At 42.3% G+C, this 24,237-nt stretch overlaps 2 protein-coding genes and 1 long non-coding RNA gene across 17 annotated transcripts; 2 read left to right on the top strand and 1 right to left on the bottom strand.

Annotated features, from left to right (window-relative positions):
- Nucleotides 1–143: 143 nt before the first annotated feature.
- Nucleotides 144–4,783, bottom strand: LOC116356154 (uncharacterized). Its single transcript, XR_004204620.1, has 2 exons — nucleotides 2,769–4,783; nucleotides 144–920 (listed from the first exon to the last, which is right to left on the bottom strand). It is a non-coding gene; the product is annotated as an uncharacterized LOC116356154 (long non-coding RNA).
- On the top strand, nucleotides 3,112–12,384 carry LOC109870307 (uncharacterized). 10 transcript variants are annotated; one of them, XM_020460768.2, is made up of 8 exons: nucleotides 3,112–3,557; nucleotides 7,801–7,913; nucleotides 9,031–9,068; nucleotides 9,194–9,258; nucleotides 9,481–9,547; nucleotides 9,718–9,915; nucleotides 11,109–11,180; nucleotides 11,676–12,384. In XM_020460768.2, the coding sequence occupies exons 1-8, from the start codon at nucleotides 3,309–3,311 to the stop codon at nucleotides 11,777–11,779; spliced, it is 906 nt and encodes a 301-aa protein (XP_020316357.1). In that variant the 5' UTR covers nucleotides 3,112–3,308; the 3' UTR covers nucleotides 11,780–12,384. The 10 variants fall into 10 exon arrangements, 5 of the variants coding, with proteins under 5 accessions (XP_020316357.1, XP_020316366.1, XP_020316394.1 ...); XR_004204614.1 differs by lacking the exon at nucleotides 3,112–3,557 and adding an exon at nucleotides 3,948–4,235; XM_020460777.2 differs by lacking the exon at nucleotides 3,112–3,557 and adding an exon at nucleotides 4,000–4,246.
- Nucleotides 12,385–12,983: 599 nt separating this feature from the next.
- On the top strand, nucleotides 12,984–23,921 carry LOC109870287 (PHD finger protein 11). 6 transcript variants are annotated; one of them, XM_020460756.2, is made up of 16 exons: nucleotides 12,991–13,241; nucleotides 17,746–17,850; nucleotides 17,979–18,112; nucleotides 18,624–18,658; nucleotides 18,897–18,982; nucleotides 19,387–19,408; nucleotides 19,528–19,610; nucleotides 19,735–19,757; nucleotides 19,963–20,033; nucleotides 21,174–21,252; nucleotides 21,467–21,492; nucleotides 21,584–21,645; nucleotides 21,979–22,045; nucleotides 22,146–22,541; nucleotides 22,636–22,707; nucleotides 22,832–23,921. In XM_020460756.2, the coding sequence occupies exons 1-16, from the start codon at nucleotides 13,122–13,124 to the stop codon at nucleotides 22,906–22,908; spliced, it is 1,458 nt and encodes a 485-aa protein (XP_020316345.1). In that variant the 5' UTR covers nucleotides 12,991–13,121; the 3' UTR covers nucleotides 22,909–23,921. The 6 variants fall into 6 exon arrangements, with proteins under 6 accessions (XP_031655924.1, XP_031655923.1, XP_020316345.1 ...); XM_020460748.2 differs by having other exon boundaries at nucleotides 21,973–22,045; XM_020460730.2 differs by having other exon boundaries at nucleotides 21,964–22,045.
- Nucleotides 23,922–24,237: the final 316 nt, after the last annotated feature.

Below are 24,237 nucleotides of genomic sequence, written 5' to 3'. Positions count from 1 at the left end.
TCACAATAATTAGTAAAGCCCGAGACTCCTTAGAAGCGTAGACATAAAGGTATGTATATGAAAACAGCATATAATGAGTGTACTGGACAATTTATTGGTGCCTCTTCATTAGCATTATAAATAACAATATATTCAGAATTGTATGTATTGATCAGACATTTATTTGATCATTTACAAATTAGGCCAGCACAACCAAAATATTGATCAACATAAATGATGGTGAGAAATAATGATGAGACATCATTTGACATTTAAGAAATATATTAGAGCCATATGCCTTATATGGGCACCCGGCCACCCAACAGTGTGCAGGACCATTTGACTCATACAATTTGTAACACTGCTCTCCTGTCCGAATGCTTCAAGAAACTATACAAAGTAACAAAGTGTGATGTCATCACGTAAGCGTGATTTACTTTGACTTTAGAAAACTCAACCACCTACAGAGATTGATGGGGACCCGCACACCCCACTTCATTCAAGCAGGCTTCAGTCACCCTCAAGATTGACGTGGGAGACAAATAGCTATGCCCGCCTCCTTGTCAGGCCTCTCACACTGGGCCGACAGGGGTCCTGGGATGCATAGGTCAGGCCTCTCACACTGGGCCAACAGGGGTCCTGGGATGCATAGGTCAGGCCTCTCACACTGGGCCAACAGGGGTCCTGGGATGCATAGGTCAGGCCTCTCACACTGGGCTGACAGGGGTCCTGGGATGCATAGTCAGGCCTCTCACACTGGGCTGACAGGGGTCCTGGGATGCATAGGTCAGGCCTCTCACACTGGGCTGACAGGGGTCATGGGATGCATAGGTCAGGCCTCTCACACTGGGCTGACAGGGGTCCTGGGATGCACAGCTTCCACATATGCGGTGCTCGATCAAGGGTGACCTTGAGGTGATCCAGGAACCCATCTCTGTAGCCTGTAATATTTTGTTAAAAAGGGAAATGTTTGTTAAATGGATAGTGAATTGTATTTATTTACTGTTCTGAGTTATGACAGCATCAATTCATTGATGTAGTGTTCTACAATGTGTTTTTGAAGTACCCGGTCTTGTTGTACTGTAGGCCTGTGTCACTGTTACAATTCTGTCACCCCCAAGATTCATGGTTCCTTTGACTGTCTAGAAATAGACAAGACTCTTTATTTATTTAAATAGAAAGTTATTGTAAATAAAAAGATTATGGATGCAAGGAATGTAAAGTATACCTTGTTTAGCTTTTCATATTGTTGCTCTATGAGTGTTACCAGTCACCTCAAACATGTGACCATGGAAGTAACCAGTATGACCTATGGTAGGCCTATGACTATCTTATTGCCTGTTGGACAGTGAGGGGTAACTGTGTATTTGAAAGCTGCCTGTTGGACAGTGAGGAGTTACTGTGTATTTGAAAGCTGCCTGTTGGACAGTGAGGAGTTACTGTGTATTTGAAAGCTGCCTGTTGGACAGTGAGGGGTAACTGTGTATTTGAAAGCTGCCTGTTGGACAGTGAGGAGTTACTGTGTATTTGAAAGCTGCCTGTTGGACAGTGAGGAGTTACTGTGTATTTGAAAGCTGCCTGTTGGACAGTGAGGAGTTACTGTGTAGTTGAAAGCTGCCTGTTGGACAGTGAGGAGTTACTGTGTATTAGAAAGCTGCCTGTTGGACAGTGAGGAGTTACTGTGTAGTTGAAAGCTGCCTGTTGGACAGTGAGGAGTTACTGTGTATTAGAAAGCTGCCTGTTGGACAGTGAGGAGTTACTGTGTAGTTGAAAGCTGCCTGTTGGACAGTGAGGAGTTACTGTGTATTAGAAAGCTGCCTGTTGGACAGTGAGGAGTTACTGTGTATTAGAAAGCTGCCTGTTGGACAGTGAGGAGTTACTGTGTATTAGAAAGCTGCCTGTTGGACAGTGAGGAGTTACTGTGTATTAGAAAGCTGCCTGTTGGACAGTGAGGAGTTACTGTGTATTAGAAAGCTGCCTGTTGGACAGTGAGGAGTTACTGTGTATTAGAAAGCTGCCTGTTGGACAGTGAGGTTTTCAGGGGAAAGGTAAATTGGGTTAGGTTGAATTAGCTGTATCCCTGAAAACATTTGGTTGATGGCAGGGTGACTATAGGTTAATTGGGCAATAAAAAGTTGATGTGACTAAAATTAACTTCATTGGCTGAATCCCTCCTGGTGATCAAGGGGGATCAGTGTGTTGTGAAGAAGAAAATTGACTACTTCAAATGGATATAGTGTCTGACAGTATTGAGGCTATATTGGCACAGATACAAAGATGAGTCCTCCCGCTATATGGACTTTCTCCTAATGCAACTGTGCAGCCAATTTGCATTGTCCACTTTAGATACACTGCCAACAGCCACTTGTTGATTGACAGCTCTAATGCAGTTCCACCTCCAACATAACCACTATGCGAATATCGACTAAAGCAGAATAGAGCCTTAAGGGCTGGATTAAAATCTTTTCGCCCAAGTATCGAAACACCTGCGTTATCATTTAAAGGTAGTTTCCGATTGAGCCTACATATGTTGTGTTTACCCGTGAATGCAGTCTCCGTGACAATGGGAACATTGCTATTAATTTTCAATCTCGCTATAAAGCGGATCTTCGGCGCTACAGGTTGAATAGAGCCCTAGCTCTCAAACTCTAGGCGGCCTTTTCCCGATTTCCGTTTACTACGTTACGTCTAGTCTGAGACCATTGTCTTGTCTCCCTTGTAATACAGCTTTCGAAACATATGGCCCTTATAGCGAGAAAGAATACTTCAAATAAAAAAAATACACTTACTGTAGCAGATTTGAATAGATCCATACAGCTATGGGTGCCTCCATCCAACGAAACTGCACTTCCAGAGTAGGCTAGACAGCTAATTAGCACCGTTCTCCGTTAAAGTGCTGTAACATGGCGATATGCCCGTGGGGGGACACTAACCCCATACATTTGTATCAATTCAACTTTTTGATTTCTAGCTGTTAAAGATAATGTCCTTATGCTTCCAAAACTGTACCACATGTGATGCGTGTTAATGTTCAGACCAGGCATCTGGGCTCTTAAATCTCCCCCTACAAAATACGCCTGTCCAATGACTAGTAATATAATGCAACTGAGAGTCCAGGGCTAATAGATCCCTAGATCAACCAAAACGTGCTCAAATTAACACTGTAAAGTGTGTGTATTGCATCTTATCGGGTTTTGTATTGCTTGTAAATGTCATTCTAGAATGCGTATAGAAGCCTACAGCTAAACTATTCTTTGCTACAGCGCGCAGACACAGTGAAAACAACCCACAGGATAACCCTACCCGCACAGCCAGAGAAGACCGAAAGAATGGAAAGCAAAAAACATACCACAGAAAACCAGAATTTGACCCAAAAGATAAAAAATAGGGAGCTCAGAATCGTGAAAAACAGGGCACGAGTTAAATCAAATGTATGGGATCATTTTGGAGTAATCGTTAACGCTGACAAACAACATGTGGATGGATTCGCAGCATGCAAAAAGTGCAAGCGGGTGTTAGCTTATGACAGCCATAGAACAGGCACTTCCAGCTTGAAAAAACACATAGAGAAATGCACGGTAAGACGTCTATTGATTGCACAGTAGTAAATTGTAGTGCAAAACGTGGAGCTTAAAATGCGCAGCAGGAAGGACAAAGGTGGTTAGCTCGGGTTGTGGCCGTCGGTTCAATTCCACATGGTTCGGGTTGGGGTAGCCGTCTTTCCTAATGGCGGTTTGCAGTCGGGTCCGATAGATCAGTTTGTGCGGTTATGATTTTTATTTTATTTTGGGGGGGCTCAAATTGGACTCGTTTATGTGCGTGTGAGACTTTAAATAAAATGCGTGCTATTGTCAAGCAGAATGCTTGATTTATTATTTTCAAAATGTTGCTTTTGTATGTGTCGGCTATGTGGAGTGGTGAAAACGTTTACCTTTAATCCCAGCACATGCGCAATGAAATGTCGCAGATCCAGACGGCCACCAAAGACTGCAGTTGATAGCTCAAACGATCCATCCATTACACTAAGAACCAGCAGCTGTGAGATATGGAATGTAGAAGCAGAGACCGTACAAAATATAGAAGTCACACGTGGAGATATTTCAATGAAATATCTTCCGAAAGTGTGACATGCAAGCTGTGTGCGCCTGTTCTGAAGCGGACGAGCGGTAGCACAACATCCACGTTGAGACATTTTAGAAAGGATCTGTCGCTAAAACATATCAAAACGCAGCGAGAGCTGATGGCGACCGTTAGAGGTAAGAGTCCTGTAAGTGTTTTATGTCATTCTTAGGCAAACTCATTAAAAAAAGTGTGATATCTGGACTGGTCAAACACAAGTTTCTCTTCTAGCTCCGCTTGTAGGCCTACGGTAATTAGAGGTTGCCATACATTCAGAATGCGTCATTAGTTTTGATCCCAGTGCAGTTAATACGGTAAATAGGCGACGTTTGGTCATTCGATAGGAAGAAGCGTAGTGAAAGGGTTTACGCCGCACAAAATGTGTCCACGAAAATAAGACCACAAGTGGGATTTTTGTATGGAGGTCAGTGAGTGTCGATTTTGGTCAACGAAAGTTGCTTGCTACTTGAGGCGTATTTGATCGAAATGAAGTTTAGTAATGGTTAGGTTGTTACGAATGCACTGATAAGTGGACGCACGTGGCAATTTGGATAGAAACTATCGGAGTTGTGCATCTTGTTCACACGCGGATCCGCCCTCTCATTTGCTAGAATGGTACCACCTGATCTCGCCCGTATTCCATATTTGAGGATATGTATTTCCATTGTTAGTGGTCACTCGACAATCTTGTCGAAATAATAGAAAATCTTTGGTCACTCACACCAGAGAGGAAGCGAGAGGGTTCATTCCCGTCAAAATCTGTCCGCGGGAATACAGCGATAAACCGACTACATTCCCCGCCTTTGGGACAACGACTTCCATTGTTAGGGCGGAGACCAAACCATCTCGTCTTTATATACAGTATCTGCGCTCACATTCACGCAGCTCTTTTGGTGAAGGTAACCCGTAGGTTACTCTGGTTGTTTATTTGTTCTCTTCATTCACAATGTCTACACCAAGTTCACCCAGCTTTGGTTCAGCTGTGTGGCACAGCTTCGACAGAATAGAAGCGGCACTGGCAAAATGTAAACACTGCGACCGGAATATCAGATGTAAAGGAGGTAGCACCAGTGGCATGAAAAGGCATTTAGAGTCTCGGCATCAGGTAAACTGGACCTCCGAAAAGGACTAACGTTACCAGAACAAATTTGAGACATCCGTCTTTTCTGACGCTGTGCTGGTAACCAGACAAAAGCAATGGAGCTATAGATATTGGAGCGCCCAAGAGACCGCAGGTATAAGAGTCGGCACTAAATAGCTATACATTTTCTGATGTTAAGAGCTATATTTGAGACGACAAATGAAGTTCTTGGAGTTATATTATATTAATTCATGACTAATCTATCGATTCAATAATCATGCGCACATTTCCGTTACATGGATTTGCGGATATCCGCATGTAAATGCCAGCCGGGAAAAAGTATATATATAAAGTGTGTATATATATATAAGAACCGGTTATTCTTATCGATTTGACCTTCGGTTAAAACCGCACTCTAAATAGTGTTTTTTAACTTGCTAATGTGGCTAGTGCAGCAGAAATCTAAAGGAAAGGTTTTGACTAGATAAAAGCTGTCACAACATAAAACGGAAGCGATGTGACGTGCTCAAAGTAGCACATCTTAGATGTATTTCACCAGAAAAGGCATTGATATGTGTATATGTCGGCTTTGCAAAGCAATACTCCGATACAACAACGGCAGCATGTTAAACCACATCAAATACAAGCACCCAGCCACCGTAACAGAAGCTTTGGGTCGTAAATCAAAAACGACCGTCGGGGTAAAGTAGAGAGCTATTATTATTATCATCATCCACCATGTTAGTTTGTCCATTGGATATTAGTACATGTTATTAGCGTACCGGTAAAACTGAAATGAAACGCTGTCTCAAATAACCGCCTAACTGTCCCTTTTAATAGTCGACACCCTAATTTAACCATTTAAAATAGGCTACTCTAATCATTCCAATCCCGATTTTAAAGAGAAATACAGTTTAGCGGTATTGTTAGGTGACTTTAGGACCATGTGGACACCTAGAAACATGAGGAAAGGCTGTTTGTACAGCTAGATGGGTTAGTTGGCTACATCACCAACGATGCGAAGATTCAATGGGCAGAAGTCCTTATTTTGTGTTTCTGGATGGCCAGATTGCTAGCATCAATGAACTCCGTGTGGGGAATCATGGCTTGCTCATTTCTGCCAGTTTTATCTCGTTCTTGATACCATAATATTGCAACATTTCGCTAGCTACTTAACCATCGCTCCCATGTGGCACAGTAGTCTAAGGCACTGCATCTCAATGCTAGAGAGGTCACTACACACCCTGGTTCGATTGGGAGTCCCATGGGGCGGTGCACAAGTGGCCCAGCGTCGTCTGGGTTAGAGTTTGGCCAGGGTAGGCCGTCATTGTAAATAAGAATTTGTTTTTAACTGACTTTCCTAGTTAAATAAATAAAACCAACAACTAACAATGTATATGAGACAAGTGCTCAAGTGCTCATTGTGCAAGTGTATTTGTTTTCAATAAACATTGGAGACAAAATAAAGTGCACATGTTTTTGACAATTTAAGCCAACCACATCGGTTTTGCCCCATAGTTACTAAACAACCAACTATGGCTGGCTGGCTGGCTTTATGGAGAGTAGGGTTTGACAACTATTTTTCATTGAGATCAGCTATTGGTGCTTTGATTTGTCGCTATGTGACATTTTGCCATTGCTGCGATGATGTCACACCACCAATTTTCCTTGCTGCAGTCCCCGCCTAAGTGTTTTAGTAGATGACTTTGGCTAAGTAACTGCTGTTTGATGTGACATGAATCTAAACTAGTTTTAATCCCGGTGCTGAGCGAGTTCATAGCATCTAATTATTGTGTGACATGTTGTAGAATGTTAAATCCCATATTGACTGAGGTGAATGAAGCTACAGCAAGGTGATAATGGCTGGAGTCCATTTTGTATGTTTTTACTGTGCTCTAAATTATATTTGAGGGGGGGGGTGTAAAGTAAATAAAAGGCTCAAATAGATGCCTGTCTCTAATACGCGGCGGTTGTGTTCAGTGATTGTAAATAAATGCCCGGGCTAATAAAGTTTTACGGGTAGTCTATAAAACCACCCAACAAAATCTTCAGGGACAACATGTACAATTTTAAAACAAAAAAACATCTCAACCACTTGTTTTGGTATACATCTGGTGGGTGATGATATACTGATTGTATATAAACACCTCATGCAACGATTTTACTGAGTTACAGTTCATATAAGTACATTTTTTAGGCCCTAATCTATGGATTTCACATGGCTATGCAGGTGTGGCGTTGTAACAACTGCACATGTTAGTGGCCTTTCATTGTCCCCACCTGTGTAATGATCATGCTGTTTAATCAGCTTCTTGATATGCCACATCTGCATGGTAGATGGACTACCTTGATAAAGTAGAAATGCTTACTAACAGAGATGTAAACAAATTTGTGCACAAAAATTGAGAGAAATAAGCTTTTTGTGCATATGGAAAAATAGATTAAAAAAAAAAAATCTGCTCATCACTTTACATGTTGCATTTTATATTTGTGTTCAGCGTGTTATGCTCGCTAGTGCTTTCTGCTGCATACATTCACATGGTTAATAGTCAATCTGATTTGGAACATGACATACCATAATGTGTTTTGTTAATGGTTATGTGGTATGAATGATTTTTCAGTCGTTGAAGTACAGCAAAAGAGAATCTGCAATAAAGGAAGAGAAGACCCTGTCCAAGAAGAGCACACATGAGGATGAGGATGAGGAGCCACACCCTAAAAGAGGGATTTCAAAGTGGGTACTTTAATTTACTTTTACCAGGTTAGTGTCATTGAGATTAAACATCTATTTTGCAAGAGACCCGGCCAAAATAGCAGCACACAAAACATCAAATCAAATCAAATCAAATGTATTTATATAGCCCTTCTTACATCAGCTGATATCTCAAAGTGCTGTAAAGAAACCCAGCCTAAAACCCCAAACAGCAAGCAATGCAGGTGTAGAAGCACGGTGGCTAGGAAAAACTCCCTAGAAAAGGCCAATACCTAGGAAGAAACCTAGAGAGGAACCAGGCTATGTGGGGTGGCCAGTCCTCTTCTGGCTGTGCCGGGTGGAGATTATAACAGAACATGGCCAAGATGTTCAATGTTCATAAATGACCAGCATGGTCGAATAATAATAAGGCAGAACAGTTGAAACTAGAGCAGCAGCACAGTCAGGTGGAAATTGAAACTGGAGCAGCAGCATGGCCAGGTAGACTGGGGACAGCAAGGAGTCATCATGTCAGGTAGTCCTGGGGCATGGTCCTAGGGCTCAGGTCAGTTGAAACTGGAACAGCAGCATGGCCAGGTGGACTGGGGACAGCAAGGAGTCATCATGTCAGGTAGTCCTGGGGCATGGTCCTAGGGCTCAGGTCCTCCGAGAGAGAGAAAGAAAGAGAGAAGGAGAGAATTAGAGAACGCACACTTAGATTCACACAGGACACCGAATAGGACAGGAGAAGTACTCCAGATATAACAAACTGACCCCAGCCCCCCGACACATAAACTACTGCAGCATAAATACTGGAGGCTGAGACATGTACAACAAAGCACTGCAGTTTAATAATGTCAGTTTACTCATTGGTTTTGGTAGGAGGGGTTCAACTAGGAGTCAACACATTGACAGCGCCACAATTCAGTGTATCATGTTTATTGGAAGTTTAAACCATGGTAACACGTTTGTGTAGGCCTACTGTATTAGATTGTCAGAGACCATAATCAAATCTGACAGACTAGTTATAAATTTAGTTCATATACAAAGTGTGATTTTTAGTTTTTTTTAAATGGCCAAGCCTTTGCCAGACTGTACATTGTGTTCTAATGGTTTAACTTTGTATTTCTGTGTTCTTAATGTTCTTAACATCCCCCAGGCAAGAACCCAATACTTCAGAGGTAGCCTTGACAGAAGGTTGGTTTCTGTTGTATTTTTCAATCCAAGATGTCCCGTGTAGTCAAATATGTGGACTTTCAGATTGTCTCATAAGAAGAATATTGTGGTTATGTCTCTCATATACTGATTATTTTATGCTGTAGGTGGGGCTCCAGAGCAGTTTGAGTTTCAGTATGGACTTGAGGGACCAGCATTTGAGAATGGGGAGGTGAGTTGGGAAAGCGTTGCTCAAATGAGTAAGTTTTCTTTTACTCTTGTAGTTAGCTGCAGTTAGCCTGGGTGCCAGTCCGTTTCTGTTATCATTCAACTTCTTGTCACTCCATAAATGATGCTTGGCATGATGGCACAAACAGATCTGGGACCAGGCTAAGCTACAGCACCTTTTCTCCTCATTTCTTCTACTCAAACCTCTTCCTTTCTGTCTGGGCAGTCCTCAAAGAGCCATCTGTCCATCATCAAAGTAGAACAACTGGACTCCCTCCTCCCAGACCAAACAGGTGTGTGGGGGGAGTTGGGACTACAGTGAATGTTTGCACTAAACTAAACAGTGAAGCAAGTGAAAATAATTTGCGGTAGCATTTGGTCTATGATAGATTTACCTACATATTTACATATCCAATGTACACTTAACAGGAGTTGAATCTTCCCCTTTCTGTTCCATCCCCAGACTCCAGCTGTGGTTCAGGGTCACCTGGGGATTCGGGGCCTCCTGGCTCATCTGGTTCTGGGTCCAATACTAGTCTGGCTTCACAGTTTTTCAAGAAGTGCCACCAGGCAGGCTGCACACAATTCATCTTCTCGGAGTTCGCCTCCCGCCTCAGCATCATCACTGAGAGGATTGCATCCCAGCAGGCCAGCGAGGAAGGTGAGACTGAACATGAGGAATAAAAGGACACTAAATGGAATGATACGGACGACTCCTTATAGATAAAACGGTTTGGTACCGTTGTCGGCTAACTAAACTGGAGCGTCAACTGTAGTACTGCTCCTTGTTGGACGTGTGCTTGTAATACATTTTCATGTTAGTGTCAGTATAGGGGTATGATTCTCGCTTGGGGGTGCGAGAGGTCCCGGGTTCAAATCTCGGATGAGCCCCCATTATGTTACGTACGTCTCTTGGAGGAGGGAACACAACTCCCTGTGGAGTGAAAGAGGTATGTGATTGTAGGTGTGGGTAACGATGACAGAGGCAGAGAATATTACAGTTAACAGGGAATGTATTTCCTTAACACAGTAAATGTGGGGAAAAGGGCCTGGATGGAACCAAAGCAAAGAAAGTTAGTCCTACCTACCTGTTCTTAACGTCACCTGGCGCGCTAACCAAAATACAGGGGGTGGTCCACACAGGTATTACCTAGTGTGCCTAGACAGTGAATATACTATGGGTATATGTATACCCGCAGGCCTCTTGCCTAAACACTCCCTAGGTGCCTTCCCCTTCCCCCCTGGGAACAAAAACAGAATAATTACTCATGTAAAGTGAACAATTTCAATAATCAAAAACACTTAAGTCCTTTTGGCATATGTAACCGATGTGAAATGGATAGCTAGTTAGCGGGGTGCACACTAATAGCATTTCAATCGGTGACGTCACTCGCTCTGAGACCTTGAAGTAGTTGTTCCCCTTGCTCTGCAAGGGCAGCGGTTTTTGTGGAGAGATTGGTAACGATGCTTCGTGGGTGTCAGTTGTTGATGTGTGCAGAGGGTCCCTGGTTCGAGCCCAGGTAGGGGCGAGGAAAGGGGCGTTAGCTAAACTGTTACACATACCTCAGAAGTTACGGCTACAAAATAACAAATTTACCAGACTAACAACCAACACAGGACATACAAGGAAGCTCTCTCCTAACAAAGGAACACTGGCTTTTCAAGCTGCAGAAGGAGTCTGTAATTGCAGACAGCTGAATCCCCTGACAAGAGGGCAGGGTCAGAGCTCCAATCTGCAATGGGGGCTGGCCAATCAGCTGCTTGGAATTCAGGAAGCCAGCCTGAAAAACACACATACAAACCCACAACACAGAAACTAACAATGTTAACCTAAATAATTTCCTGTGTTCACAGATTTCAACCTCACCCTGAAAGTGCTGGAGGCCTCTGGGATGCTGCCAGAGATCTTTACCAAAAGAGATCAAGGTAAAGTATTTTAACATCACCAATGTTTTGCTTGTCAGCAATCAAGTTTTCAAGATGTGAATCTTTCAAAGGGGATGTTTTCTATATTTTGAAAGTTACATATCTTGAAAAATGGATTGCTGACAAGTAAAACATTTGGGGACTATGTCAACAATGGACTAATGAAACAAATACCAGAAGATAGTTTTTGGGTGGAATTTTCCTTTAAGGACAAAAGACACACACTTTGTGGTGCATGGAATAAAGTCCCCATAAGTTAGCTCCTCATAGGCATTCTGGTTCGGAAGTACAAGTAACCTTGCCTGACACCTGAAGAATATCTTCCTGAGCTAATGCCTAGGCTTAAGCTCGATGGGCTGACATAGGCATGTGGCAGGCAGGAGATCCTCCGGGCTCGTACCCTGATCAGTCACACCCACTGGCCAGTAGTCAGACAGAGCCCAGAGAACTGCTGTCACCTTGATGCCCAGTTTTTTTTTTTTTCCCTTTTTCCAGAAATGGAGAAGAGACTGAGGGAGCTACAGAGAGAGACTGTAGCGGTGAGGACTGCTAGGTCTGCCATGAGAGATGCTTGCGTCATGAGCTTCACCTCATCATGACAGAGCACCGCTGAAGATCAAAGCAGTTTTATAAGGTGTTATAACCAGGGCCTGGGTTTTCTGACAACTTGACTGAACTCGGAAGGTATAGGACCTGGAGTTTTCCCTGGTCAAATCCCCTCGTCAGGAAAAACAGGTCCTCCTTTTAACCAAAATGTAAATATTTCCTTTTGTATTTGACATATTTTTCTACCCGTGTTCAAACTTGAACTCTGTGATATTTGAACTCTGACATTTGAATGCAGTTTTTCACCCTGTCCACTAACTTGAGTGGTATGTTATACCTTAAATTGGTAATAATCTTTTGACAGACATTGGTTCTGAGGTTATTGGTGATGTTTTGATGTTAGTAGGTGATCCTTAGTCTACCCCTCTGTACTGTATGTTATATGCTCACTAACCCTTAACAGACTTACTATATCATAATATACTGAATGTGCAAATTAGTCAACATTTTTTGACGGTTACTATGTCCACTAGTACTATAAGATAAATTTAGAATACACTAATATAGTAAAGTTGAGACCTGTGACGTTCTGAGAATGAATTAAACTTGTTATGTAAATGGTGTGATTATTTCAGATTAAAAAATGTCCTGGACTTGACTTTTTATTAGACTTTTTACAGTAAATGGTACAAATTACAAGGTTTCTGCACATGCTCTACAGTGGAAAGGGAGAACATTTCTCAAAATGTATTGTTATACCAGGGTTCCCCAACTCTTCTGAGAAAAACATATTTAAACATTTTCATTGTTTGACACAAAACACCCGGAAATGAGCTCTAATTGATTTTAATTTAAATATGTTCAACTATTCATAAGCTTAAGAGAGACACGTGATGGTAACAAAAGTAAGCAAGGTTTGAAATTAACCGCGTGGTGGGGTGATGGTACACCATTGCATTTTATCGATGGAAATTTGAATGCACAGAAAGACCATGACGAGATCCTTTTATTTTAGGGTGTCTTTGACCAACAGATGCATATCTGTATTCCCAGTCATGTGAAATCCATAGATTAGGGCCTATTTTATTTATTTCAATAGACTGATTTCCTCATTAATTTAGTAAAATCTTAAACATTGTTGCGTTTATATTTTTGGTAAGTATAGTTGACGATCCCTGCAGTTTACTGATGGCAGTGCCCAATGCCCTCTTGCACCCCCCAAGTAGAATGAAACTAAAACCACACCGAGACTTGCCTCGACAACATTTCTGAAGAAGCGAAACCGGATGCCCAGCCAACACGGAATTTCTTAGTGGCAGACTGGCGGAGGTTGGCGCGAAGAATTTTCTGATTTGGGGAAGTTGTTGCGAAAGATAAGACACGAACGCCTGCAGGATGGGTACCGATCAACATGGCAAGAAAGTCCAATGCGTACTTTGTCTAACGTCCGAGGAAAATCGGACAACTGGACCGTTATCAACGAAAGGTTCTATCACCGCTCATCAGAACTGCTTGGTAAGAATAAAAGCTCTATTGCTGCGCCCTGTTATTGAAACTACACGGATAATTTTGCTTTGGTTGAAGATTTTGGTGCTGATAGGCTAGCAAAGAGAACTAAAACGAGTTAACAGGGTTTTCCAAACTCAGTCCTCTTGACCCCAAGGGGTGCACGTTTTGAGTTTTTTCGCCAGCACTCGAGATCCCCAATGGATCGTTTTTGTCTATTCCCTAGCACTACGCAGCTGATTAAAGTACTCATCAAGATTTGATCATTTGAATCAGCTGTGTAGTGTTAGGGCGTGCACCCCTTGGGGTCCAGAGAACCGAGTTTGGGAAACACTGAGCTAACAAGCTATGGTGAACAGTGGGGCCGCAGGGTTTCTAAACCCAGAGATGCAACATCGCGAGAGTTCCGGGAACGTTAGCGGATCTTACCGGTTTAGGAAGGCAATTGGGTGTGTTAGGAAATTCATTCTGCAAAATTGTAATTATTCGCCTACCTCCTCATGCCTTTTGCACACAATGTATATAGACTCTTTTTTTTTGTACTGTGTTATTGACTTGTTAATTGTTTACTCCATGTGTAACTCTGTTGTCTGTTCACACATGCTTTATCTTGGCCAGGTCGCAGTTGTAAATGAGAACTTGTTCTCAACTAGCCTACCTGGTTAAATAAAGGTGAAATAAATAAATAAATAAAAACTCTATAGAGTGCGCTCTGAACGAAAGCTCTTAATTTACGAACGACCAGAGCGCGCTCTAGAGTGAATTTACTAACACACCCAATTGCCTTCCTAAACCGGAAAAGTTCCGCAAACTTCTCAATCCTAAAGCCCAAAAACGTTTAAAAAAACTTAATATCGAAGGAGTCCCTTTGATTTGACAGCGTGCACATGCGCAAGACGACAGTTATGCCTTTGCTAGACAACGTCGCCATGGCAATGCCTACGAGTGTGATCGAGGGTTTTCTATTGGAGGAGCAGTTTTAGCCCATCTTCATACTGCACTGTTTTTGGTCGGGCTCTATTTGGGCTTGGTTACGATAGGAGACCACTAAAGAAGAGACAACCTTTATAAATTGGCTTTGGTTTACTTTCCCATTTAAATTCTCAATGCAGTTAGCCCTAGGCAACGGTCTTCTCAGGCCTAGGTTGGAGATGTGGGCCAGTTATTTGGGGGTAATACTGAACGATTAACCGACATATTTAGTTGTTATTAAACAACTAAGTAACGGACGTCGATTAAATTACTTGAATTCCATTTAGTTCGTTTTATTTATTTTTTTGTGATCCCAACTCGCCTTTTCTCTAGAGAAATCAAATCATTCATGAGAGAAATCAACTCAAGAACCATGTGGGACGCTGAGCGAAAGGGAGTTTTCATTAAGCAAATAATTAAGCAAATATTCAACCTAGTTCAGCGCAAACGTAATAATTAACTACAATGACCATAATCCATTGGGCCTGTTTTTTTTTTCGTTTCGTAATTAGTTCAACAGCCACAAAATCATAAATCCCTCCTACTACATTAGGTTGGATGCACGTAGACCGCATGAGAGAGGAATGTACACAACAACGACGAGGTAGAGGGATAAGTATTCCTCGTCGTTTGAAAGTATTCCTCGTCGTCTTTGAAGAATGAGTCAAATGATATTGTCAGACAAATCTGCAGCTAGCCTAGCTAAATAGGATGACAAGACAGGACAGTATGGGGAGTACAGAGAAAGTTCAAATCAAATTTGTCAAATGCGCCAAAAACAACAAATGTACCTTACCATGAAATGCATACTTAAAAGCTCTTAATCAACAATGCAGTTTCAAGAAAATAGATTTAAGAAAATAAACTAAAGTAAAACAATAACGAGGCTATACATAACCTTAGGGGTTACTGTGCCGAGTCAATGTAAATAGTCCAGGTGGCCATTTGATGATTTGTTCAGCAGTCTTATGGCTTGGAGGTAGAAGGAGCCTTTTGGACCTAGACTTGGAGCTCCAGTACCGCTTGCCATGCAGTAGCAGAGAGAACAGTTTCAATGGGTGGCTGAAGTCGAACATTTATTTGGTCTGTCCTCTGACACCGACTAGCATAGAGGCCCTGGATGTCAGGAAGCTTGGCCCCAGTGATGTACTGGGCCGTACGCACTACCCTCTGAGGCGCCCTATGGTCGGATGCTGAACAGTTTACATACGAGGTGTAGATGCAACCTGTCAGGATGCCCTCAATGGTGCAGCTGTAGAACTTTTTGAGTATCTGAGGACCCATACCAAATGTTTTCAGTCTCCTGAGGGATAATAGACATTGTCATGCCCTCTTCACGACTGTCTTGGTATGTTTGGATCCTGATAGTTTGTTGGTGATGTGGACACCAAGGAACTTGAAGCTCTCGACCTGCTCCACTACAGCCCTGTTGATGTTAATGGGGGCCTGTTCGGCCCTCCTTTTTCTGTTGTCCACGATTAGCTCTTTTGTCTTGCTCACGTTGAGGGAGAGGTTGTTGTCCTGGCACCACACTTCCAGCCTATAGGCTGTCTCATCGTTGTCGGTGAACAGGCCTACCACCGTTGTGTTGTCAGCAAACTTAATGATGGTGTTTGAGTCGTGCTTGGCCACGCAGTTGTGGGTGAACAGGGAGTACAGGAGGGGACTAAGCACGCACCCCTGAGGGGCCCCTGTGTTGAGGATCAGCATGGCAGTTGTTGCCTCCCCTTACCACCTGGGTGCGGCCCGTCAAGAAGTCCAAGATCCAGTTGCAGAGGGAGGTGTTCAGTCCCAGGGTCTTTATCTTAGTAATGAGCTTTGTGGGCACTATGGTGTTGAACGCTGAGCTATAGTCAATGAACAGCATTCACACATAGGTGTTCCTTTTGTCCAGGTGGGAAAGGGCAGTTTGGAGTACAATTGAAATTGCGTCATCTGTGGATCTGTTGGTGCGGTATGTGAATTGGAGTGGGTCTAGGGTTTCTGGGATGATGGTGTTGATGTGAGCCATGACCAGCCTTTCAAAGCACTTCATGGCTACAGACGTGAGTGCGAAGGGGCGGTAGTCATTTAGGCAGGTTACTTTGGCGTTCTTGGGCACAGGGACTATGGTGGTCTTCTTGAAACATGTAGGTATTACAGACTCAGTCAGGGAGAGTTTGAACATGTCAGTGAAGACACTTGCCAGTTGGTCCGCGCTTTGAGTACACATCCTGGTAATCCTTCTGGCCCCGCGACCTTGCGAATGTTGACCTGGCAAAATTTCTTGCTCACATCGGCTACGGAGAGCTGTTTGGCTGCTACTGTCTGAGCAGAGATGAGATGACTTTAAGGAATTCAAAATAATAAAGTAATCAAATAAAAACAAAGTAATATATCAAACTTGAAACATTGTATTATTTCATAGTAATTTCCTAATCTATTTATGTCTACCCCAGGGTTTCCCCAAACTCAGTCCTGGGTGTCCCCCAACTGCTCCCCAGTGGCATAGTGGTCTCAGGCACTGCATCTCAGTGCTACAGACCCGGGTTTGATCCCTTGCAGTATCACAACTGGCCGTGATCGGGAGTCTCATAGGGCAGTGCACAATTGGCCCAGCATCGCCCGGGTTAGGGAAGGGTTTGGCTGGGGTAGGCCGTCATTGTAAATAAGAATTTGTGCTTAACTGTCTTGCCTAGTTAAATAAAGGTTCAATGTAAAAATTAATTGTGCTGAGCGATTACAGTGCTTTTCTAGGTCGTTTTGGTTAGACCAGAGTTTCCCAAACTCGGTCCTGGGGCCCCCACCGGGTGCACGTTTAGTTATTTGCCCTAGCACCACACAGCTGATTCAAATAACCAACTATGACCGAGTTTGGAAACCCTGCATTAGGGGGAAAATATACACTTCAGCAGAGCGGAAAGAAAATCCCCTACCCCAAAACATCTTCCCGCGGCCATGCATTCCTTATGAGTTTAGTACAACTATCATACACACTCAGAACCCCCAAAACATCTTCCCGCGGCCATGCATTCCTTATGAGTTTAGTACAACTATCATACACACTCAGAACCCCCAAAACATCTTCCCGCGGCCATGCATTCCTTATGAGTTTAGTACAACTAATCATACACACTCAGAACCCCCAAAACATCTTCCCGCGGCCATGCATTCCTTATGAGTTTAGTACAACTATCATACACACTCAGAACCCACAAAATAACATGCATGGCCGCCCAAAAATAACATCCATTGTTTGTTTGTAAACAATGTAATTGTAAACAAACACTGAATGGCTTCAAACCATGGTTAAAACTAATGTTTATCTCATGGATGGTCAGTCCTCCCATCCACAGCTCTGTGAATTTGATTGTTTACCTAACATTTAGACCTATTATGTGTTATTATGTGTTTTATTTGTATTTTTGGGGGGGAGATATACGTGTTATGTAACCACTCAAATTCATAGATGCAAGGACTGACCATCTATGATAATCCCAGATTGTTGTTTGAATCCTAGATTGCCCCTTTAACTCTCTGCTCTGTGTTGTCTGAATTGCAGCTGTATTCATCAGGGATTATTTGCCAGAATTCGCCAGAGTTTGACAACTTGTTTGGTTTCTCTGTGGAAGATGTCCTTAACGAGTTGAAAAGGGGAAACAGACTGGTGAGGTTCATTTATTGTTTCCTTTGGTTGTTTGAAGGAATTAAGTCTGTTTTCGTCAGATCAACTAGTTCTGTATGATGTTTAGTTTAATCTAATGTAGCCATTACAAACCAAACTGTTGCTTACAGTACTGTTACAGATGTAAGAAGAAGGGTGCCACGGTGGGATGTGAGGTGAAACGCTGTAAGAAGTCCTACCACTACCCCTGCGCTGTGCGAGATGGGGCCCAAAACGTTGATGACCACACAGAAGAGAAGTTTACGTAAGTGCGAGGCACAACGTCTTTTCTTTCTAAACAACTGGGAAATATATTTTTCAACTTCATTGCAAATGAGAGGTGGTTCTCACCAACTTAAAGGGATACTTCAGGATTTTGGCAATGAAGCCCTTTATTTATTTAGTTGAAATTTTGCAGGATGAATTATTTTGAGATGCACCATCTTGTTTTCAAGTGTCCAAATGAAAAAGCAAAACAAACAAACAATAATTATCCACTTCCCCAGAGTCAGATGAATGTGTGGATGCCATTTTTATCTCTCTGCGTGCAGGTGGAAGGAAGTTGCATACTAGGGTTAGCGCAATGCGCTACCATAGACTTTCAGTCATTGCGCTAATGATAGTTAGCATTGACTCGCGAAACTACCTCTAGCTTCCTTCATACTGGATGCAGAGACATACAAATGGCATCCATTCGTTCATCTGACTCTGGGGAAGTAGATAAAGGTCATGAGCATGTTATTAAATGGGTCTCTGACTGTCTCTGTGTTTTACAGGTTGTACTGTCTGAAGCATAATCTGGCGATAGCAGGTGAGTTGGCTGGTTCATGCCTGTAGGCTACCTGAGTAACTGTTACTATAGTAGACATCAATGAATTTGTTTATCCCAATATCCATCTGGTTGTGTTTTAGTTGATTTAAATATCTATTCGTCCATCAGGGCAAATCTTCCTGTCTTTGTACACAAACACGCAGCCTCTGCCGGTCCAGCTGGAAGTTAGAGGTTTTTCTTTCAATTGTTAATGAGGGATGTTTCTGTCTCAACACAGCAACCAATGAAACAGTGAGTAGAGCGTTGTCTACCAACGGTGATTCAGACACAACGATGAACAACAATGGAGAAACGTCACCCAAGGTCTGTATTCCACTGACTGTACTGTAATAACACACATACAGGACCATTGTGGAATGGATAGTTAATAGCTAGGCCTTTATATGACTGATTACCTGGTCACTATCATTGAACCACATCATCCAGCTAAATTCTGAGAAGCAAAAACAAATAAATGAATCAATTTCCGTTCCCATTTCCAACTGTTTTGTCTGGTCTGTGAGAGGAAAGAGGAAAGCCTCAGTCTAGAGCACATCGATAGTGGCATTGTCAAGTGAGTATGAGGAGGCGTTTTTCATTCCAAAACAACATCTTTGCTCCTTAATTTCTATCATTAATGTCAGTACAGTGCTTTATTATTTAGTTGTGAGAGCCTGGCATGTCTGTCTTTGTCACTTAGGCTGTATTGTAAAAAGCATAAACCACAGTCGTTGCAGAAAGAGCTGAAAGGTGAGTCATTTGTCTCCATTGACTCACATCAACATAGACTTGACTTCTCCTTTGGTTGTGTTTCCCTGTAGTTTAAAGATCAGATTTATCATGTAGAAATGTATGTTTCAATTGTAAAGGACTTGATGCAGTGGCCGGACCCTCATCTTACCATAGTGACTCCAACATGTCTAGTAAACGACGGCAGAAACAAACACCCAAGGTGTGTATTTAGCTGTTGAGAATGGATGTGTCTTCAATTAAGAAAGTCATGGAATATGCTCATGTAATCATATATGATAATATCATAGTGAACCGTAATCTCTTTGATTTTGCTGTTGGAACAGAGACGGTTGAGCTGCTCTGGCACGTAAGTATGGAATTCATGTATGCATGTTAATGTAGGGTGGTCTGTTTCTTTGATGCTGACCTGCCCTGTTCTGTTTCGCTTTTTGAGTGCATGTAGCTTTATTAACATTCTTTGCTGTCAAAAAGTTAAATATGTAAATATGTCTCTTTAATTCTCTGGACACCATTTTTCTGAAAACTGCAAGTTGTTACCTTTTCTGTCACAGACCGGAAGTGGAATCATCAAAAAAGTCCAGAAAGTGGAGCAAGATAATTCAGAACGGTTTCTCAAACTCAGGTTACGTTATTTTTCCAGTAGGCTCCCTTTTCATTATCTTGATTGTTGTCGATTTTATATTTATACTGAACAAAAATGTAAATGCAACATACAACAATTTCAAACATTTTGCTGAGTTACAGTTCATATAAGGAAATCAGTCAATTGAAATAAGTTCATTAGGCCCTGATCTATGGATTTCACATGACTGGTCAGGGGTGTAGCCATGGCCCACCCACTGGGGAGCCAGGCCCAGCCAATCAGAATGAGTTTTTCCCCACAAAAGGGCTTTATTACAGACAGAAATACTCCTCAGTTTCATCAGCTGTCCAGTGGCTGGTCTCAGACAATCCCACAGGTGATGAAGCCAGATGTGGAGGTCCTGGGCTGGCGTGGTTACATGGGGGCTGAGGTTGAGGCCGGTTGGATGTACTGCCAAATTCTCTAAAATGACATTGGAGAGGGCTTATGGTAGAGAATTAACATTAAATTCTCTGGCAACAGCTCTTGTGGACATTCCTGCAGTCAGCGTGCCAATTGCACACTCCCTCAAAACTTGCAACAGTGCTACAGAGACACTTGCTACAATGCTACAGAGACATCTGTAGCATTGTGTTGTGTGACAAAACTGCACATTTTAGTGGCCTTTTATTGTCCCCAGCACAAGCTGCACCTGTGTAATGATCATGTTGTTTAATCAGCTTCTTGATTTTTTTTTATTTGACCTTTATTTTACTAGGCAAGTCAGTTAAGAACAAATTCTTATTTTCAATGACGGCCTAGGAACAGTGGGTTAACTGCCTGTTCAGGGGCAGAACGACAGATTTGTACCTTGTCAGCTCGGGGATTCGAACTTGCAACCTTTCGGTTACTAGTCCAACGCTCTAACCACTAGGCTACCCTGCCGCCCCAGGGTGATATACCACACCTGTCCGCTGGATGGATTATCTTGGCAAAAGAGAAATGCTCAATAGCAGGGATGTAAATACATTTGTGCAAGAAATATGAGAGAAATAAGCTTTTTGTGCGTATGGAACATTTATAGGGTCTTTTATCTCAAGAAACACTTTACATGTAGCATTTATATTTTTGTTCAATATAGTTTTTACAAAGACGAGTGATGCATTGCATTGATTAGTATTTGTGTATGTTCTGTAACAGACGGAGTTGTGAATGGAATTGACATGGAGTTAGCCCCTTTGGAGTCTGATCTAGAAGACAGTGTGCTCTCTGAACACAGGTAATGATGATGGTGCTCCAGTCTGGTATCAATAAAACTACTGTTTAGTCTGATGGGTATGAAAACCCAATCATGAGACATGTTATCTTTTCAGTGTTGAGGCGGTTCCTGTGTAGGCCAAATATTCTAGAGAGGGAGGGAGGGAGATAACAGTTGCCTGCCTCTGTATTGTACAGTGACGTTAGAAAAATAACATTGCTCTCTTACATCCCAGAAATCCTGCTGAGGCTCTCACCAGAGGTAAAACATGTCAGGGTACACGCACACAGCATATTGCCAGGAGGTTTAATATCAAACCTGATAATAACAAAACCACTATGGTTTTCCTCAGGATGTCAGCCAGAACCTGAACACAGAGACGAAAGCGATGGGGACCAAACAGTCATAGACTCAGTGAGTTACACAACTCGGACTATTCTTGTCCAACACTTCCTGTGGCATTACCGTGTCTCTATCCTGGTCCTAAACTATTGGTTTGATCATTACTGTGTCTCTATCCTGGTCCTAAACTATTGGTTTGATCATTACTGTGTCTTTATCCTGGTCCTAAACTATTGGTTTGATCATTACTGTGTCTCTATCCTGGTCCTAAACTATTGGTTTGATCATTACTGTGTCTCTATCCTGGTCCTAAACTATTGGTTTGATCATTACTGTGTCTCTATCCTGGTCCTAAACTATTGGTTTGATCATTACTGTATCTCTATACTGGATGCTGAGTCTCAGAGTCTGTTGCTGCCTGTGATGCTGTGTGTGGTGTCTGAAGAACCCTCTCAGGACACAAACCTCTCAGGTAACTACTCACCTTCTACACTCCTTACTATCCCTACTTATCAGTTTAGTCTTGGAAAAGCTTTGATAATGCAGACATGTTTTGTTCTCTCTCCTCTCAGTGTGCAGTTCTCAGCCGTGTTCTGTGGCTAGTCATGGTTCACCTGTCCTCTCTGGTCGACAGGGCAGCTCTCTCACACTTGGTCCCATCTCATCTGTCCACTCTGGTCCACTCAATGTCACCAACACACCTACTCGTACCAGTCCACCAGTCTCACCCGTCCCGCCTGATTACTGTTTCACCCCTGTGTCCTCTCCACACTCTGTATCCAATCATCCCCTGGCTGGGCCCGGAGGCCTGGGTTCACCTATTGGTTCTGGCTCTGACTCTGCAGCCAGCAGAGTGTTCTGGAGAAGGTGTAACGAAGCAGGCTGTACACAGTCCATCTTCACCACCTTCTTTTCTGACATGGTCAGCATCTCCAATAGGATCCTGTCGGATAAGGCCAGTCAGGAGGGTGAGTGGCACGGTTGGGTTGTATAAAATAAAACCAAATGAATCCATGTTGGGAGCATATTATCAGAATCTGTGACTTTGTTTCTCGCTCTCAGATTATGATCTCTCTCTGAGAGTGATGGAGGCTTCTGGAAAATTACCACAGATGCTCTCAGAGCAAGAGAGAGGTGAGAATTGGTGGTTTAATTATTGGTGTACAGGAGTTTTCATAGCATTGTGTGAATGTTAAGGCTTCTTATTATTTTAAAGCTTGTGAAATGTAAATCTAATGTATTCTCCCCCTTTGTTCAGAGTTTAAGAAGAAGCAAATGGAGTTACAGAGCGCTACGGCAGCCATAAGGGATGCCAGGTCAGCCCTGAAGAGATAAGCAGCCCTGCCAGATCAACTACAACCCCCATAATCCACCTTCCCTCATTCAGTTCATTGGCATCACAAGATTTTATGGGGTGCATTATGCAGCCATATTGAGAATTTGATTTCACAATAGTTTTCACGTAGATCCACTTTCTTACCTTGTCAATATTATAATCCCCCCCAAAAAAGTACTGTTGTTGTTTATACTGTATGTTCAAACTCCGAGACTGAGAACCAATTATGAAACAAGAGGCTGCCATTTTGCTTGCCAGTAACAAAAGGATGTTTTACCTTTAAACAATATATATTTTTCTATAAATATATATTTCTATGAATAGATCCCAAAAAGTGTTGCTATTGTGTTGATAGCAAGTATACAAAACATTAAGAACACCTTCTCTTTCCATGCCATAGACTGACTGTTAAATCCACTTCAATCAGTGTAGATGGTGTAGGTTAAAGAAGGATGTTTTAGCCTTGTGACATGGCTTGTGTATGTGTGCCATTCAGAGGGTGAATGGACATGGCAAACGATTTAAGTGCCTTTAAACGGGTAACCACCCAAATGACAGCCAGCCAATCATACTGGTTTGTGTCAAGAACTGCAACATTGCTGGGTTTTTCACACTCGAAACACTTTCCCGTGTGTATCAAGAATGGTCAACCAATGGTCAGCCAGCTTTACTCTGATGAATTGAGGCTGTTCTGAGAGCAAAAGGGGGTGCAACTCATTATTGTGTTCCAAATGTTTAGTATACTCAGTGTATATTTGTATGTGAAATTGTTGCATTGCGTAGTACCTCAAAGCATTCATTTCAATCATTTTTATATCCCGGACTGAATTTTTTAACATCTTCTGTACCTAGAACTTCTTATCTACATGATTATGATTTAGAGTTATTCCTAAATCCTATGGGTAGGAACAACTTGCATGTGTCTAATTGCTCATCCACTTCTTTTAACCACACTGTTACATGTTTGCACACTTTTTATTCATTCGGTAATAAATGAAGAACCAAACTTGTCTGTGGCAGATTAGAGATCCCTTATTCCATCTTATTCTGAGGTGATAAACACCACACTTGGATTTGAACCATGAACATTCTGCATGGCAACCGGCATGGAATGCCCTACACCCTCACTATTACATCATGCTGTAAGCTATGGTCTAAAGTACTTAAGTTGTTTTTTGTGGTATCTTTACTTTACTATTTATATTTTGTACAACTTTTACTTTACTACATTCCTAAAGAAAATGTACTTTTTACTCCATATATTTTCCCTGATACCTAAAAGCAGGATAGGAAAATTGTCTAATTCACATATTTATCAAGAGAACATC

The sequence above is a fragment of the Oncorhynchus kisutch genome, linkage group LG2, assembly GCF_002021735.2.
Source record: "Oncorhynchus kisutch isolate 150728-3 linkage group LG2, Okis_V2, whole genome shotgun sequence".
Lineage (NCBI taxonomy): Eukaryota > Metazoa > Chordata > Actinopteri > Salmoniformes > Salmonidae > Oncorhynchus > Oncorhynchus kisutch.
This window is presented reverse-complemented; position numbering and strand designations above follow the sequence as displayed.

What these genes read in the sequence shown, in the direction of transcription:
- LOC109870287 (XM_031800063.1), top strand. Translation starts at nt 13,122, where the DNA reads ATGGGTACCGATCAACATGGCAAGAAAGTCCAATGCGTACTTTGTCTA. An exon ending in GCATAATCTGGCGATAGCAG is followed by an intron (nt 18,659 to 18,896) that starts GTGAGTTGGCTG and finishes GTCTCAACACAG; the next exon opens with CAACCAATGAAACAGTGAGT. An exon ending in TGCTGAGGCTCTCACCAGAG is followed by an intron (nt 21,493 to 21,583) that starts GTAAAACATGTC and finishes GGTTTTCCTCAG; the next exon opens with GATGTCAGCCAGAACCTGAA.
- LOC109870307 (XM_020460768.2), top strand. Translation starts at nt 3,309, where the DNA reads ATGGAAAGCAAAAAACATACCACAGAAAACCAGAATTTGACCCAAAAG. An exon ending in AGAGGTAGCCTTGACAGAAG is followed by an intron (nt 9,069 to 9,193) that starts GTTGGTTTCTGT and finishes TTTATGCTGTAG; the next exon opens with GTGGGGCTCCAGAGCAGTTT. An exon ending in CTTTACCAAAAGAGATCAAG is followed by an intron (nt 11,181 to 11,675) that starts GTAAAGTATTTT and finishes CCCTTTTTCCAG; the next exon opens with AAATGGAGAAGAGACTGAGG.